This window comes from Artibeus jamaicensis, unplaced genomic scaffold (genome assembly GCF_021234435.1).
Source record: "Artibeus jamaicensis isolate MK-2021 breed Jamaican fruit bat unplaced genomic scaffold, CSHL_Jam_final contig_233, whole genome shotgun sequence".
NCBI lineage: Eukaryota > Metazoa > Chordata > Mammalia > Chiroptera > Phyllostomidae > Artibeus > Artibeus jamaicensis.
This window is the reverse complement of record NW_026521486.1, coordinates 49577193-49590400: the sequence shown is the minus strand read 5'-3', so window position 1 is coordinate 49590400 and position 13208 is coordinate 49577193. Positions and strand designations below refer to the sequence as shown.

At 38.2% G+C, this 13208-nt stretch overlaps 1 protein-coding gene across 2 annotated transcripts in view; it reads right to left on the bottom strand.

Annotated features, from left to right (window-relative positions):
* DIP2B (disco interacting protein 2 homolog B) overlaps positions 1-13208 on the bottom strand; it is a 226388-nt gene that overhangs the window by 64670 nt on the left and 148510 nt on the right. For both annotated transcript variants that reach the window (XM_037136676.2, XM_037136683.2), the window contains exons 5-8: positions 8295-8507; positions 5170-5325; positions 4664-4783; positions 1415-1612 (exon numbers count right to left, since the gene is read on the bottom strand). In XM_037136676.2, the coding sequence (XP_036992571.2) occupies positions 1415-1612; positions 4664-4783; positions 5170-5325; positions 8295-8507 (687 nt within the window). The remainder of the gene's footprint in view (positions 1-1414; positions 1613-4663; positions 4784-5169; positions 5326-8294; positions 8508-13208) is intronic.

The window sequence follows — 13208 nt, the reverse complement described above, 5'->3', positions numbered from 1 at the left end:
AGGGGATTCAGTCCCCAAGCACATTTACCTAATACAACAATGGCTACTTCCAAATGACACATCCCACAAGTACTGTCCCCAACAAACAGTCCCTCCCCCACAAAAATGTTTTATATTCGCTCTAGTTTATGGAAAGTCAATACTGCCTCCAAACAAAAAGAAAACATCACCAGAAGTTCATTCTGGTTTGGGTAAGTTTTCAAATTCTTTTCTGAAGTAAACTAATCTTTAGAAATGGTTTGATGTGAGCCGATCACATTTAAAAGGAAGGAAAAATTTGTTTATTATAAGACTGAAATCAGAAGACTATATCATTTTAAGTTTTTTCTGAAGGACCGTTTACATATATGGTATTGGATACTTAAAGTAACTGCAAAGCAAAAGTGTTACTCAAATAATTAAGCATTCCATACCACTGTTATTTCAGTAAAATCAGACAATAAAATGGAAATTAACTATGTGAAATGTGGATATATTCAAAGATGTTACATAAACATATAGAGATGTGGCCAGCTAACTGCTTTCTTTAAAGGTTATATGGAAGAAATTAATACACAACTTCTAAAATGAATGCCAACAACTACACAGGGGGTAGAAAGCCTCTTCTTACTCTGTACATGCTGCCTTCCTTCAACCACTCCTAGAAATTCTTATTTTAGATTATTAAACAAATAAGGAAAATCATGCAATTTTCAATAGATAACACTACATAGAACACATTAAGAGGGGTACCTAAGGTTTAAACCCATGTCAATTTGCACAATTTTTAAAATAAAAACAATTTTCCCTCTCAAATTATTCTGTATCTAGGTCTATGGACAATGTGTTACACTTGTGAAGGGAAAAAGGAATCTGTGAACAGACTAGTACAAAATCTCACAGCCCAGGTTAAATCCATTCTTCTTGTTACTTAAAGAAAGTTATTTTTTAAGAATTCATAAAAGAAAAATAAGTTACTTAAGAAAGTATTTACAAAAGTAAAATAAAAACTTTAGCCAAGATGCAAAATTAAATGGAAAAGCACAGATTTTTTTATTATAAAATTCTGTACTTATCACAAGATGACAAAGTAAATGACAAAGATCCAAAAAGTAGTCAGTTTCAATTTTGGGATAAAATTATACGTTTTTTACCACTAATCCTGCCCAAAGGTCTTCCTAAAATCCTCTCCTAATGTTAAAACATCAGAGGATGTACAAAGTCCTTCTTCTTTTTGCTCTTTTAAACATAAGCTGGCTTGCAAATGTCACGTTAGCAAATGAAATATTCAGCAATAGCTGTGCTTAGATCTTAGGATCCTATGAAAATAAAAGACCTACACAGTAAGTGCTAACTACCAAGATAAAAACACCACCCATGATCATCTGAAGAATTATTAAGACAAAAGGCAGGAGCTGGAACCTGGAAAACGCACCATACGTGAGAGTGTACACTGGCTTTCCGGTCACATCCAGCGCAGTCAGACAGGGGCACTTCGCCTGAGTGGTGCCCCAGCGCTGCAGGGCGGACTCAAGAGCAGGCGGCCAGTTACAGATGACGCCTAAGGGCTCTCCCTTCACAGGAGTCATCTGCCGTCCCTCAGGCTTCGGCTGGTTGGGGTCTGGCTGAGGTACTGAAACACACAAACAAAACACACCAGTAAGCTGTAAGATCTAAATAGGATGAAAATAAGATCTAAAGTAAGGACAAACACCAACCAACCCAACTTAGGTCACTAATCCCAAACACATTTCCCTTTCCCTTCACTCTGAGAAAAGAACGGACATCACTAGAAGTGGTAATCCATAAACCGGGGCTTAATTCATTTTCCCACATAATTGTGAAATCGTATTTTATGCAACAAGTAAATCCTGACCCTGACAAAGCAAATCACTGAACATAAAGAGAAGCACAAAGTATAAATTTCCTTTTAGCAATTTCACAATTTTTGGTGAACTTGTTTTTAAATCTTTAGTTTGTGTCCAATGTCAGAGTCATCTTCCATTTTACCAGGTTGTGTTCAGTGAAAAAGCACTGACTGTGAGTCAGGAAACCTTAGGCAAATTGAGTTACTAGAGTCTTGCTTTTCCTCATCTGTAAAATGGGAACAGTAACAATTATACCACAGGGTCAGTATTAGACTCCAACCGGTAATGGGCACGAATGTTCCCTCCACGCCTCTGTACCCTGCACATGTCCCATTTGGCCAATCCCTTTGCCTTCTGGTGAACTCGTACTCATCTCTCAGAATGCAGCTCAACCAGCACATTCCCTGGGAAGCCACCTCTGGCTGTGGCCTCCTTGGTGCTCCCACACTATGTGGCAGTCCACCTTATTAACACACTGGGGATCCGTAAGGGCTTCTGTTACTGTGCACATTTTTCTCCCCCCCGAGCTTTTTGAGAGAAAGAATGGCTCTTATTCCTCTTATTGCCTATAGAGTCTAATACAAACTGGTTGCTCAATCAATTTGTACTAAATTGAACTGAATTTGGGGGTGATAAAAAAGCTCTAAATTATTAACATAATCATTCCAGAAACTGGAAGTGAATAATATTTCGTATTCCTTCATACAGAAAAAAATTAAGGTCCTCTTAATTTTTTCTGCAATAAACAAGTATTAGTCAAATAGTAAAAGGCAAAAACCTTACATTTTTGCAGCAGGGAAGATAATTTACATATGGAACAAAAAATTCAAATATTTACCGAGTGTCAATTATGTACACGGGATGTAAGTACTGCTTATGAGCATGTCATTCTTTGACAAACATTTATTCTTTCTAATAATGCTAGTGCAAGAAAGAGTCTGTGTCCTCTAGGGATATCTAGAGCACAATGGGGGACACACGCACACAGAGCTAAGTGGACAAGAGCAGTGTGTAACGGACACACACAGAGAGGGCAGGCAGAAGAGAGCCACATCACCCAGCTTAACCGGGTGGGGCCACCACCCAAAGAGGTAATGCCTGAGCTGAGTCTTAAAGGTAAGAAGTAGCTAAGAGAATTCAAGGTGAGAGAAGCAGCGTAGAAGGGACAATGGACAGAATGAGCAACAAGTATTAATTAGATGGGCAACTGAAATGTGAAATAAATTGTACTTTATAACTCAACTTAATGACAGATTAGAGAAGCTCACTAAAATGTCTTGACTCACTTTTCTACTGACATAAAACTAATGAAACAGTTTCACTTCCCAAATCAGTGCCCTAGGTAAATAACAGTTCAGCTGCCCTACTTGGTACATTTCCAAACCCTAAACCACCAAATCAAGTAGAAAAAATGAACATGGGCGATTCTAAATAAATGGTTTTGGTTTTATAAACAGACTGTATATATGGTAGGCACTGTCTTCTGGTCATAAAAGCCTACTTACTGTTGCTATCCACTAGGCCTCAGTGCAGACCCTGGGGCACAGTCTTCCAGGCTTCCTAAGATATATGGGTATCTATTTTCCAATGGCAATCTTACTCAAACAAGATTACCTATTTTGTAACTGTTGCCTATTCATAATTAGTGACAAGTTGCTATTTTGCCAATGAAAACTGTTCCAGTATAATTCCTATTAAATCCTGATCCTCATTTGCCCGGTTAACACACGGTGCTAAAAAGACTGCTGAGACCGTGACTGGCATGAGCACCTTGCGCCATCAGTGCAGCAAGAAAGATCCCTTAGCTCAGGGAGTTCAGCAGCTCCTACGGAAACAAAATTCATCTTAACCTCATGAATCAGGTTGCCAGTTGCTTCCTGCTGCATAAAGTGGGCTAAGACTGGATCTAGTCTAAGTCTACTCACGTGCCTAGTTCCAGTAAAAGGTCCAATGTGATCAAAGCCTACTAATAGTTTCAGGATGTAAAAATGGAGTACAAAGCTATCGAGGGTTAGTTCTTTTGACAAAAGCTTTCATTCCGTAGATGTATTCAATACCTGGCTTGAGTGATCATCAAATGGTCACCCTTGTTTCATCCATGTCCTCACATTATTCCCTCCCAATCCTTCTTAGACATGATTTCATCCATACATTTTTTAAATTACTGAATGAATACATCACTATCACTTCCTCTATGAAGCCTTCCCTAACCACACAGATGGAACTGATTTCTTCCTTTCTCCAACTGACTGTATTAGTTGGTACAAATTTATTGGATAACCTCAATTTTCACATGTATATATTTTTGCACCGGTCTACATTATAAACAACATGAAGGGAGAAGTGACTGTATTTTGATGAACTTTTTTCACTATTTACCTTATCTTATAGAAAGCAGACACACACACACACACGTGCACATGCAAAAGTGTTGACTGGTAACGAAAGGTTTAAGTTATATCAAAAAAGATTGGACAAACTTTTGAGGTTGCATATGATTTCAGCATTCTAGGATAATGCCAAATATAAATAATTTCTAAAATTACATATTTGAGAAAGTTCCAAATTTCAAAAAGTATATTTTCAAGGACAGTTCAATGTTCCATAGTTATCTCTTTGCTTTTCTCCCCCTCCCTCCTTATCTTTCATCTGAGATCAAAAACAGAAACGATCCTTAGGGAAAAAGATCCGAGAACTCTGAACTCTTTTCAACCAGAAACAGGGCCTTGCTCATCCTTAAATGCTACAGTACCTGACCTGTGTATTTGTGTAAAAACTGTCTATGAATTGTACATTTTTGGTACTATTACTACTACCTTCCACAATTTCTTCAGAGTCATCCACAAAAAATTCTTTTAAGGGAGGCCTTTTGGGTCGTTTCAGAGTGTTGAGAAGCTGCTGGATTTTTGTGGATACTCTGCTATTGACAGGAACACCTATAAGAGAAAAACAGTAAGTTAAACTAAACTAATTTGGGGGATATTTTAGTTTATCAGTGCTCTTAGAAAGTTCTATTTCTAATGATTGGCCTTTGCCCACAGTCTGATCCTGTTTCAACTGAGACAAATAGGTACAAATATGTCCATGACAAAAGTTTGACAAGAGAACAAATATAGTGCTATTATTAATCTACTGCTTAAAGATTTAATCAACTCTCCTTTTTAGAGCATTCTTTTCATTTTCTACAGTTGTTTGTTCATATATCTTTTGAAAGTACAGACTAAGTCTGAACAGCGTCAGTGCAGCCACAGTGCAGGCTGCTGAAAAGAAGGCATTCGAGATGACGTGGGTTACTAGATTTCTACCAAAAAGAACTCCCTACCATCAGCTGTGTCCATAAGGCTGGACCTGTTGGATCCTTTGTGCATGCCTTTAACTATCCCCGAGGGGGGCAGGTCAATATTTGCTGGGCGTATTGAGGAAGATGATGATGAAGAAGAGGTAGTTGTAGTGACATCTGGGGGAGCAGAGAAATTCTCTAAGAGGGGAGAAAACAACATTTAGAATTATATTGTATTAGCAGTAAACATAAGAATTTTTATTTTTTATTTATTCTTTGCTTTTTAACATGGAAGAAAATTATGTAAATAGGGCCTAAGCTTTTATAAAACAACCTTTCAAATCAAATTCTACTAGCCAGCTATAATGACAGAGTAAGAGGTAAAGCCAGGGTTTATGAGCTTTCCAAAATTCTTTTTAAAAACTTAAGTAGCCTTAGCAAGATCAAATCCTGTATCATTAAATGTTTCTCAAAAACACTCTTTTCAAACTAGAAAAAATGGTAGAAAACCATTGTTATATAAAAATTAATCATCATAAAATAAAAACTACAAGTAACTTCAAAGTGAAACCAAGTATGATCATATAGCTACTAATATTCTAGTCTGTTGAACATTTCTTCATGTTTATGTTGGTTTATCTGTAACATTTCTTCTTCCACTGAAGACAGGAATGATCCTGGGAATGGTCAGATCACTCAAGTTTCCAAGTGAAGAAAACCAGATAGGTCTACTTCTGATTTTTATAAAATGACCTGTAGGTGACTTGGATCTACTTCACAGACGAGGTTCTTTTCTTCCCTTGCTCTAAGCATGATTAGTGTTATTGTACTCTGCTTCATGTAGGGGTTCTTAATATAAAAAAAACCTGACATATAAATTGAGGGGTTCTTTAATATAGGGAAAATGAATGACATAAATTGGAAGACAGCCATTCAACAGGGATTCAACCAAAAAAACTTAAAGAGGAATACATGTGGAGCAGTAAAAAAAGCAAATGAGAAATAAAATATACAATTCACAAGAATAATGAAAAATCATGCAAAATTTTAAAAAGGAAAAATCATAATATAAACAATTTTCATAATCAATTTGGAAGCGAGGACTCAATGTCCCCAAAGTCTGTAATTACTAGTTTAATCATTTTTACAGCTTTAAATATACTACTAACTAAACGAATAATAAATGTAGTTCTAACACAAGTATATTACAGTATACTGTTTCTGTAGGATACGGTAGTAACAAAGCATTAAAAACAGACATTTTTATTTCACCCAGCAATTCCACCTACAGGAATACATCCTAAGGAAATAGAAGCACAAAGCTGTGTTTAAGAATGTTCACCCCAGCAGTTTTTATAATAGCTAAACAAATGGGTCATATTTAAATGTACAAAATTGGGGAGTGGCTAAATAAACCAGGACATGGCCATAATACAGTGTCATATTTTAAAACCATAAAAACCAATAGTATAACTCTACACTATTAATAATGTAACAGATGTTTGTGATACACCACTAAGAAAAGCAGATTATGAATGTCATGTCTAGTATAATTTCACTTTTGTAAAAAGAAAATCTACATATTTATATGCAAATAAAGTCTAGAAGGATATACAATAAAATGATAACACTAAAGTGTTACCCCCTGGAAAGTGGGTTTACAGATTATTTTATTTTTTATTAGAATCATGAATTACTTCTTTAAACACAAACACCCAAAAGGCAATAATGTTGAGTGAAATGGTTTCTGGGAGTATTTGAACAAATAACTTTATCATTGCAGAATAGAAGAAGAAACAGAAGAATATAAGGTCAGATGAAATCATCTTGGGAACAAAAATTCAGGTAAAGGTGACTGGGTATCAGGACAATATTTTTAACAAGTGAAGTTGTTCCCTTTTAGACCACTGAAAATAAAACCTGAGCCCACCATGGCTGTGTTGCCCACCCTCGCTAACAGAAGGGTGGTGAGCATGCTCACCTGGAGCTGCTTTAGGAGGTTCAGCGAGTCACAGGGCAGAGTGAAGAGTGCAGGACAAAACACTGCCATTGGCACTTGGCTTTTAAATGTGGGCAATCATAACCTCAGGGCAGCTATATTCTTAAAAAATTATTGGGCTGAATTGAAATTTTTCCAAGTTTTTCTTTTCAATTAATAAAATAAAGATATAGGCACACTCTCCCTTCCAAGAGCACAACCTCGACCTTCCCTCTCCCCTCCCTCTTCCCCGAAGGCCTGATACCTTTACTCTTTGCTCTCCTAAGCCCCAAGGGCCCTTTTCTTTTCTCTCTGTAACTTTCTAAATAAACTTTCTCTTACAGTTTGAAAATAAATAAGTAAAATAAATAAATAAATAAATAAATATTGACATAAAAAGGTCATAGATATGAAAATTAAGACCCCAAAATGCAATTGATTGTCAAGAAAAATAGGAAAAGTATAATAGAAATGATGTATATGAACATGAAATGATGTTCATATACATCACTCAGTGCACATACCAACCAATTAAGCAAAAGCAGAGATCTGAGCTATACCTTTATCTGCAGATGCCATGACCTCTTAAAAAAACACATACAAAAACATAAAGCAGAGCCAAGCAAAAGCTACATACACACCACAGAGGTGCCAGCATGTTGCAGCTCACAGAATACCAACATTCTCAGGCTGCACACTCTAGCTGTAGCAGTAACACAGCAGCAAAGACAATAAACCCAGTCTTTATGCTGTACACAAAAGGGCCTCATTGAAATTGTCTTAGTATAGAATTTGCTCAGGTTGAATGTTTTTTGTTTGAGAGAATGTAGACAACAATACTGGGGGGAAAATCCAAAATGTTAATATTTTAACTCATTTGACCAGATGTAACGTTCTTCAACTACAATAAGCCCTTGCTAAGACTGGTGTTATATCTTGCAGCTTGAGTATTGCTTATGGAAACAGCTATGGCTTCAGGTGGGCAAACTATGCACCAAAATGAAGGTGATAACTACCATTTCAAATGTATTGCTGGTGTGTTATTCTCTGCCTCCTTAACTGTCACATTCTTTCTAATTCTACTTTTTGGGCCACTCTGAAAAACCTAATACAAATCATAAACTCTTTCCTGGATACCGGGAGCCAAATGGAACATAACTGGGGCTTCTTGGGGAGATCCAGCTCCTACCTATTCGAGTATTGGCAAATACATCAGCTAGAGACCCACTGGTTCCTTTGACCTCTCCATGGGACAGCGTAGAAGATGCAGATGAAGAAGTGGACGATCCCTGAATTGAACGGTTGATCCAGGACTCAGCATTCTGTAAGCTCTGTTGTAAGGCAGCAGAGAGCGCAGCTTGGCGTCTCAGAGAGCCCTCATCCTCGGAGGCTGAAGACGTGTCTGTGTGAAATTAGAAAAACAGTTGTTCTCGATCCTGCCTAGAACAGAGACCTTTTACTTCTTGGTCATTGATCATACATTCAATTTTGACACCAGCAAAACATTCGCATTCTTAAGGTAAACTATTATGTCAAGCTTCTCCAGAATCACAAGGAAGGTCTATGGACCAAAGCCTGAGAAAACAAAACAATCTAAATCTACAAGGAATTTAAAGTTATTTTTTAAAAACCCTTTTTAGAACATTTAAACTTTATTCACTGTTTTTCTGTTCTGAGTTTAATCAATATCTAAGTTCTCTGACTTATCTTAATTATGTTTAAGTAATTCTGAAGTGCTAGTATATTGTCCTCAATCTCCTAATTAGAGAATTTTGTGACAGGTTGCTGTACTGATTTTGACAAGTGTTTATTAATTAGTGTTTACTTAAAAGGAAATAATCTTGCTGGGGAGGTATAAAAGCTTGTTTTTATTAACAACCACCTACACATCAGTGAGAGGCTGGGGTACTGGTGTGGAGCAAGAAAGAACACTTAGTCTACGGCCACACCACCCTGAACTCGCCTGGTCTAGATGTCATCTGATCTCATCTGAAGCTAGGCAGGGCCGGACCTGGTTAGTAACTGGACGGGAGAAACGATGCTTAGCCTGGAGGCAGTCACGGTTTTAGTGGAAAAGACAGCTGCTCATTTGGCACAGGCAAGCTTTCCAAACACGACAGGAGAGAGCACTGATCGGTATTTCTCTTTCTTCTTAATTCTCAGAGAGGAGTTGTGAGAAATTCACTGATGTCTGTATTTAGCCTGACTCTGACTTCAGGATAATGAGGCCTAAATTTAAAAAGCATGTTGAAAAAAAGAAAAAACAAAAGTTCAACCAAATATAGAATAGCCAAGGGAAGCAGAAGTCAAGGGTTTTTATTCCAGAACTCTCAGCTGACAAGGTACACAAGTTCAGGGGCATTTGATCTGAAGTCAGATGAACCCTTTTAAATGACTTTGGAGGTTATAATTTATGGCCTGTGGATTAAATGTCAGTCATTTTTTAAACATTAAATATTCTATGGTTAGTCCTGCAGAATATTTTCCTATAACTCAGGTGAACCGATAAATCTATAACACTGCTAATACCCATCAATGGAAATTTGAAGTACAAAGAGACTAATTTAAGCTAGAAGCAAGATTCTGCAAATCCAGAGAGAGACTTGCAAGAGAGAAAGTTTGTCCTTGCTTCCTGCTCTGGACTATCTCCAAGTTATTACCTCATAGTGAAGGAGATACGAGGCCTAAGACTGACTTTATGATCGTGGTATCTCCCCTGCCAAGTAGGTATCCAAGACTGACTTAAAAAAATTTTTTTTTACAATGTACTACATAACTAATATATGTCGGGTTCCAGGGACTCTGAGATGTATGAGTTTGTATGAGACAGGAAGGGCCCTAAAAAGGCTTAGAGTCTAATACAGGAGGCACTCAACCCTAGGCTGTTTCACAAGGAATACAACAAATGCTAAGAAACAGGATAAGCAAAGGGTTTTGCTCCAGGGGCACCAATCCCAGCTGGGGTTTCAAGTACTTCTATGTAAAAGGAGCAAAGACTTTCAGGATGTAATGGGGCAATAGATAAGACTGGAGAGGTCAACAGTGACCAGACCCCAAAGGGATAAAGTAATAAGGTTCTTTAAAAGGGAAAGAGATCTACAATGCAACAGGAGGGTGATTAAAGAAAAATATAAAGTAAGAGCACCTGTAACATTTTATGAAAAGTGTTTTTGGACTTCCAGCCAAGATGGAGGTGTAGGTAGGTACACTTTGCCTCCTCACACAACCAAAAGAAGGACAACACATTTAAAAACAAAAAATAACCAGAACTGCCAGAAGATCAAACTGTATAGGAAGTCCAACAACCAAGGAATGAAAGAAGAAACATTCATCCATACTGGTAGGAGGGGTGAAGATGAGCAGCTGGGGGGTGTAGCAGTAACAACTCTTGGCAAGGTGGCGACCAGAGGACGGGGTCGGGGCAGGCAAGGTGACAGCTGGCAGACCAGGCAGTCCCACATCTGCATGCAGATAAACTGGGAGAAAAAACTAGGGAACAAGACAGACCATGCAACCCAGGGTTCCAGTGCAGGGAAATAAAGCCTCAAACCTCTGAGTGAAAACACTGGTTGGGGTTGAGGTGGTGGGAGAAATTCCCAGCTTCACAGGAGAGTTCATTGGAGAGACCCATGGGATCTAGAATGTACACAAACCCACCCACCTGGGAATCAGGACCAGAAGGGCCCAATTTGCTTGTGGGTAGTAGGCGAAGCGACTGAAAGCTGGGAGAGAGCAGAGCAAGCAGCACTGTTTCCTCTTGGACCCCTCCCCCACATACAGTGCCAAAATGAAGTGATGTGGTTGCCCTGCTCTGGTGAACACCTAAGGCCCTGCCCCTTACTACATAACAGGTACGTGGAGACAAAAAAAATATGGGCCGAATGAAAGAACAGATCAAAGCTTCAAAAATAGAACTAAGCAATGAAGAGATAGCCAACCTATCAGATGCAGATAGGTAATTTCAGGATGCTCACAGAAATGGTTGAGTATGGTTGCAAAATAGAGGAAGAAGTGAAGGCTATACAAAGTGAAATCAAGGAAAAGTGACAGGGAGGAAACCGGGACTCAAATCGATTTGGAACAGAAGGAAAAAACAAACATTCAACCAGAACAGAATAAAGAAACAAAGATTAAAAAATATGAGGAGAGGCTTAGGAGCATCCGGGACAACCTTAAACATTCCAACATGCAAATCATAGGGGGGACAGAAGGGGAAAAGGAACAGCAACAGCAACAAATGGAAAACTTATTTGAACAAATAATAAAGGAGAACTTCCCCAATCTGGCAAAGGAAATAGATTTCCAGGAAATCCAGGAAGCTCAGAGAGTCCCAAAGAAGTTGGACCCAAGAAGGAACACACCAAGGCACATCATCATTACATTAGCCAAGATGAAGATGAAGGAGAGAACCTAGAAGCAGCAAGAGATAAGGAGACAATTATCTACAAAGAAGTTCCCATCAGACTGTCAGCTGATTTCTCAAAAGAGACCTTACAGGCAAGTAGGGGCTGGAAAGAAGTATTAGAAGTAATGGAAGGCAAGGATCTAAATTCAAGATTATTCTATCCAGCAAAGCTATCATTTAGAATGGAAGGGCAGATAAAGTGCTTCCCAGACAACGTAAAATTCAAAGAGTTCATTATCACCAAGCCCTTATTATATGAAATGTTAAAGGAATTTATCTAAGAAAAAGAAGATGATCAAAACTATGAACAGTAAAATGACAAAAAACTCACAACTATCAACAACTGAACCTAAAAACAACAAAACCAAAACCAAAACAAACTAAGCAAACAACTAGAACAGGAACAGAATCACAGAAATGGAGAACATATGGAGGGTTATCAGTGGGGAGGGGAGAGGGGAAAATAGGGGAAAGGTACAAGGAATAAGAAGCATAAATGATAGGTAGAAAATAGACAGGGAAAGGTTAAGAATAGTATGGGAAATGGAGAAGCCAAAGAACTTATATGTATAACCTATGGACATGAACTAAGGGAGTGGAAGCTGGTGGAAGGGTGGGTGCATGGTGGAGGGGAATAAAGAGAAGAAAAAAATGGGACAACTGTAACAGCATAATCAATAAAATATATATATTTTTAAAAAACAAAGCATTTTTGCATAATTTCCAGAAAATATTCTAGTATTTCAGTTGTACCAGGGAAGACAAAGATTTCTATCTTTGCAACATGCTAAAGAAAGGCCGGGGGCATGGGACAGGGGCTCTGACTCTAAGAATAAAGTACAGTGATGCCTTGGTACTTGTTAATTCATTCTGGAACTTGTGACAAGTGGCAAAACTGACAAATACCTAGCAAGCAGTGAGTGACGAAGCATTTTCTCTTGCCGGGTGGTAGGCGTTGTGACTCACACAAGTTCCAGAAAGTGCAACGAGTCCCCAGCAAGGGCTGAGTGATTAAATGTTTCTTTCTCATTAAAAATAAGACGAGTACAGGGTTTATTTAACAAGTTCTGAAGCCATCGAGTACCAAGGTATGATTGGTACAGGATTCCATAAACTCAACTAGATTTGTAGGCTGTCTTTATTGAATCACATTTAATCTGTGTAAGTCTAAAATCAAAATAACCCAATTTTCGGAAGTTAGTAAAAACAGTATATTCATGATTTGGTTTATGGAAAATTGGCTTCGATATGTTTCTATATTGAATCAATTATGTAATTTGGTGTATTGTTTCAATTCAATTACCTCGTTTGCCTGCCAGGCTTCCTCAGAGGGTTTAGTGACCACAAGTGAGGGCGGCTTGGCTACGTACAGTGGAAAAAACATGGCTTAGGTATATCTGTTCTATTCGATCTCTGGGGTCCACCTTTTACCAGCTTTGTGACTTGGGTATAAAATTACCCATCTGAGAAGGCTGGCTGTTTGTTCAACCATTCAACAATATTACTAAGCACCACACTATTTTGATAGAAATAAAACAGTGAGCAAGAACACAGTCTTATTAGAGTAGGCACTTCAGGGCAGGCACCCAAAAGAAGTGAGACCTAAACCCAGGCTAGCAAGGTAAGCAGAAATTAGTTATGAGGAGTATAAATGTGGGGACAGAGGAGTCAGGTAGAGGAAATAGCATGTGAGAAAGC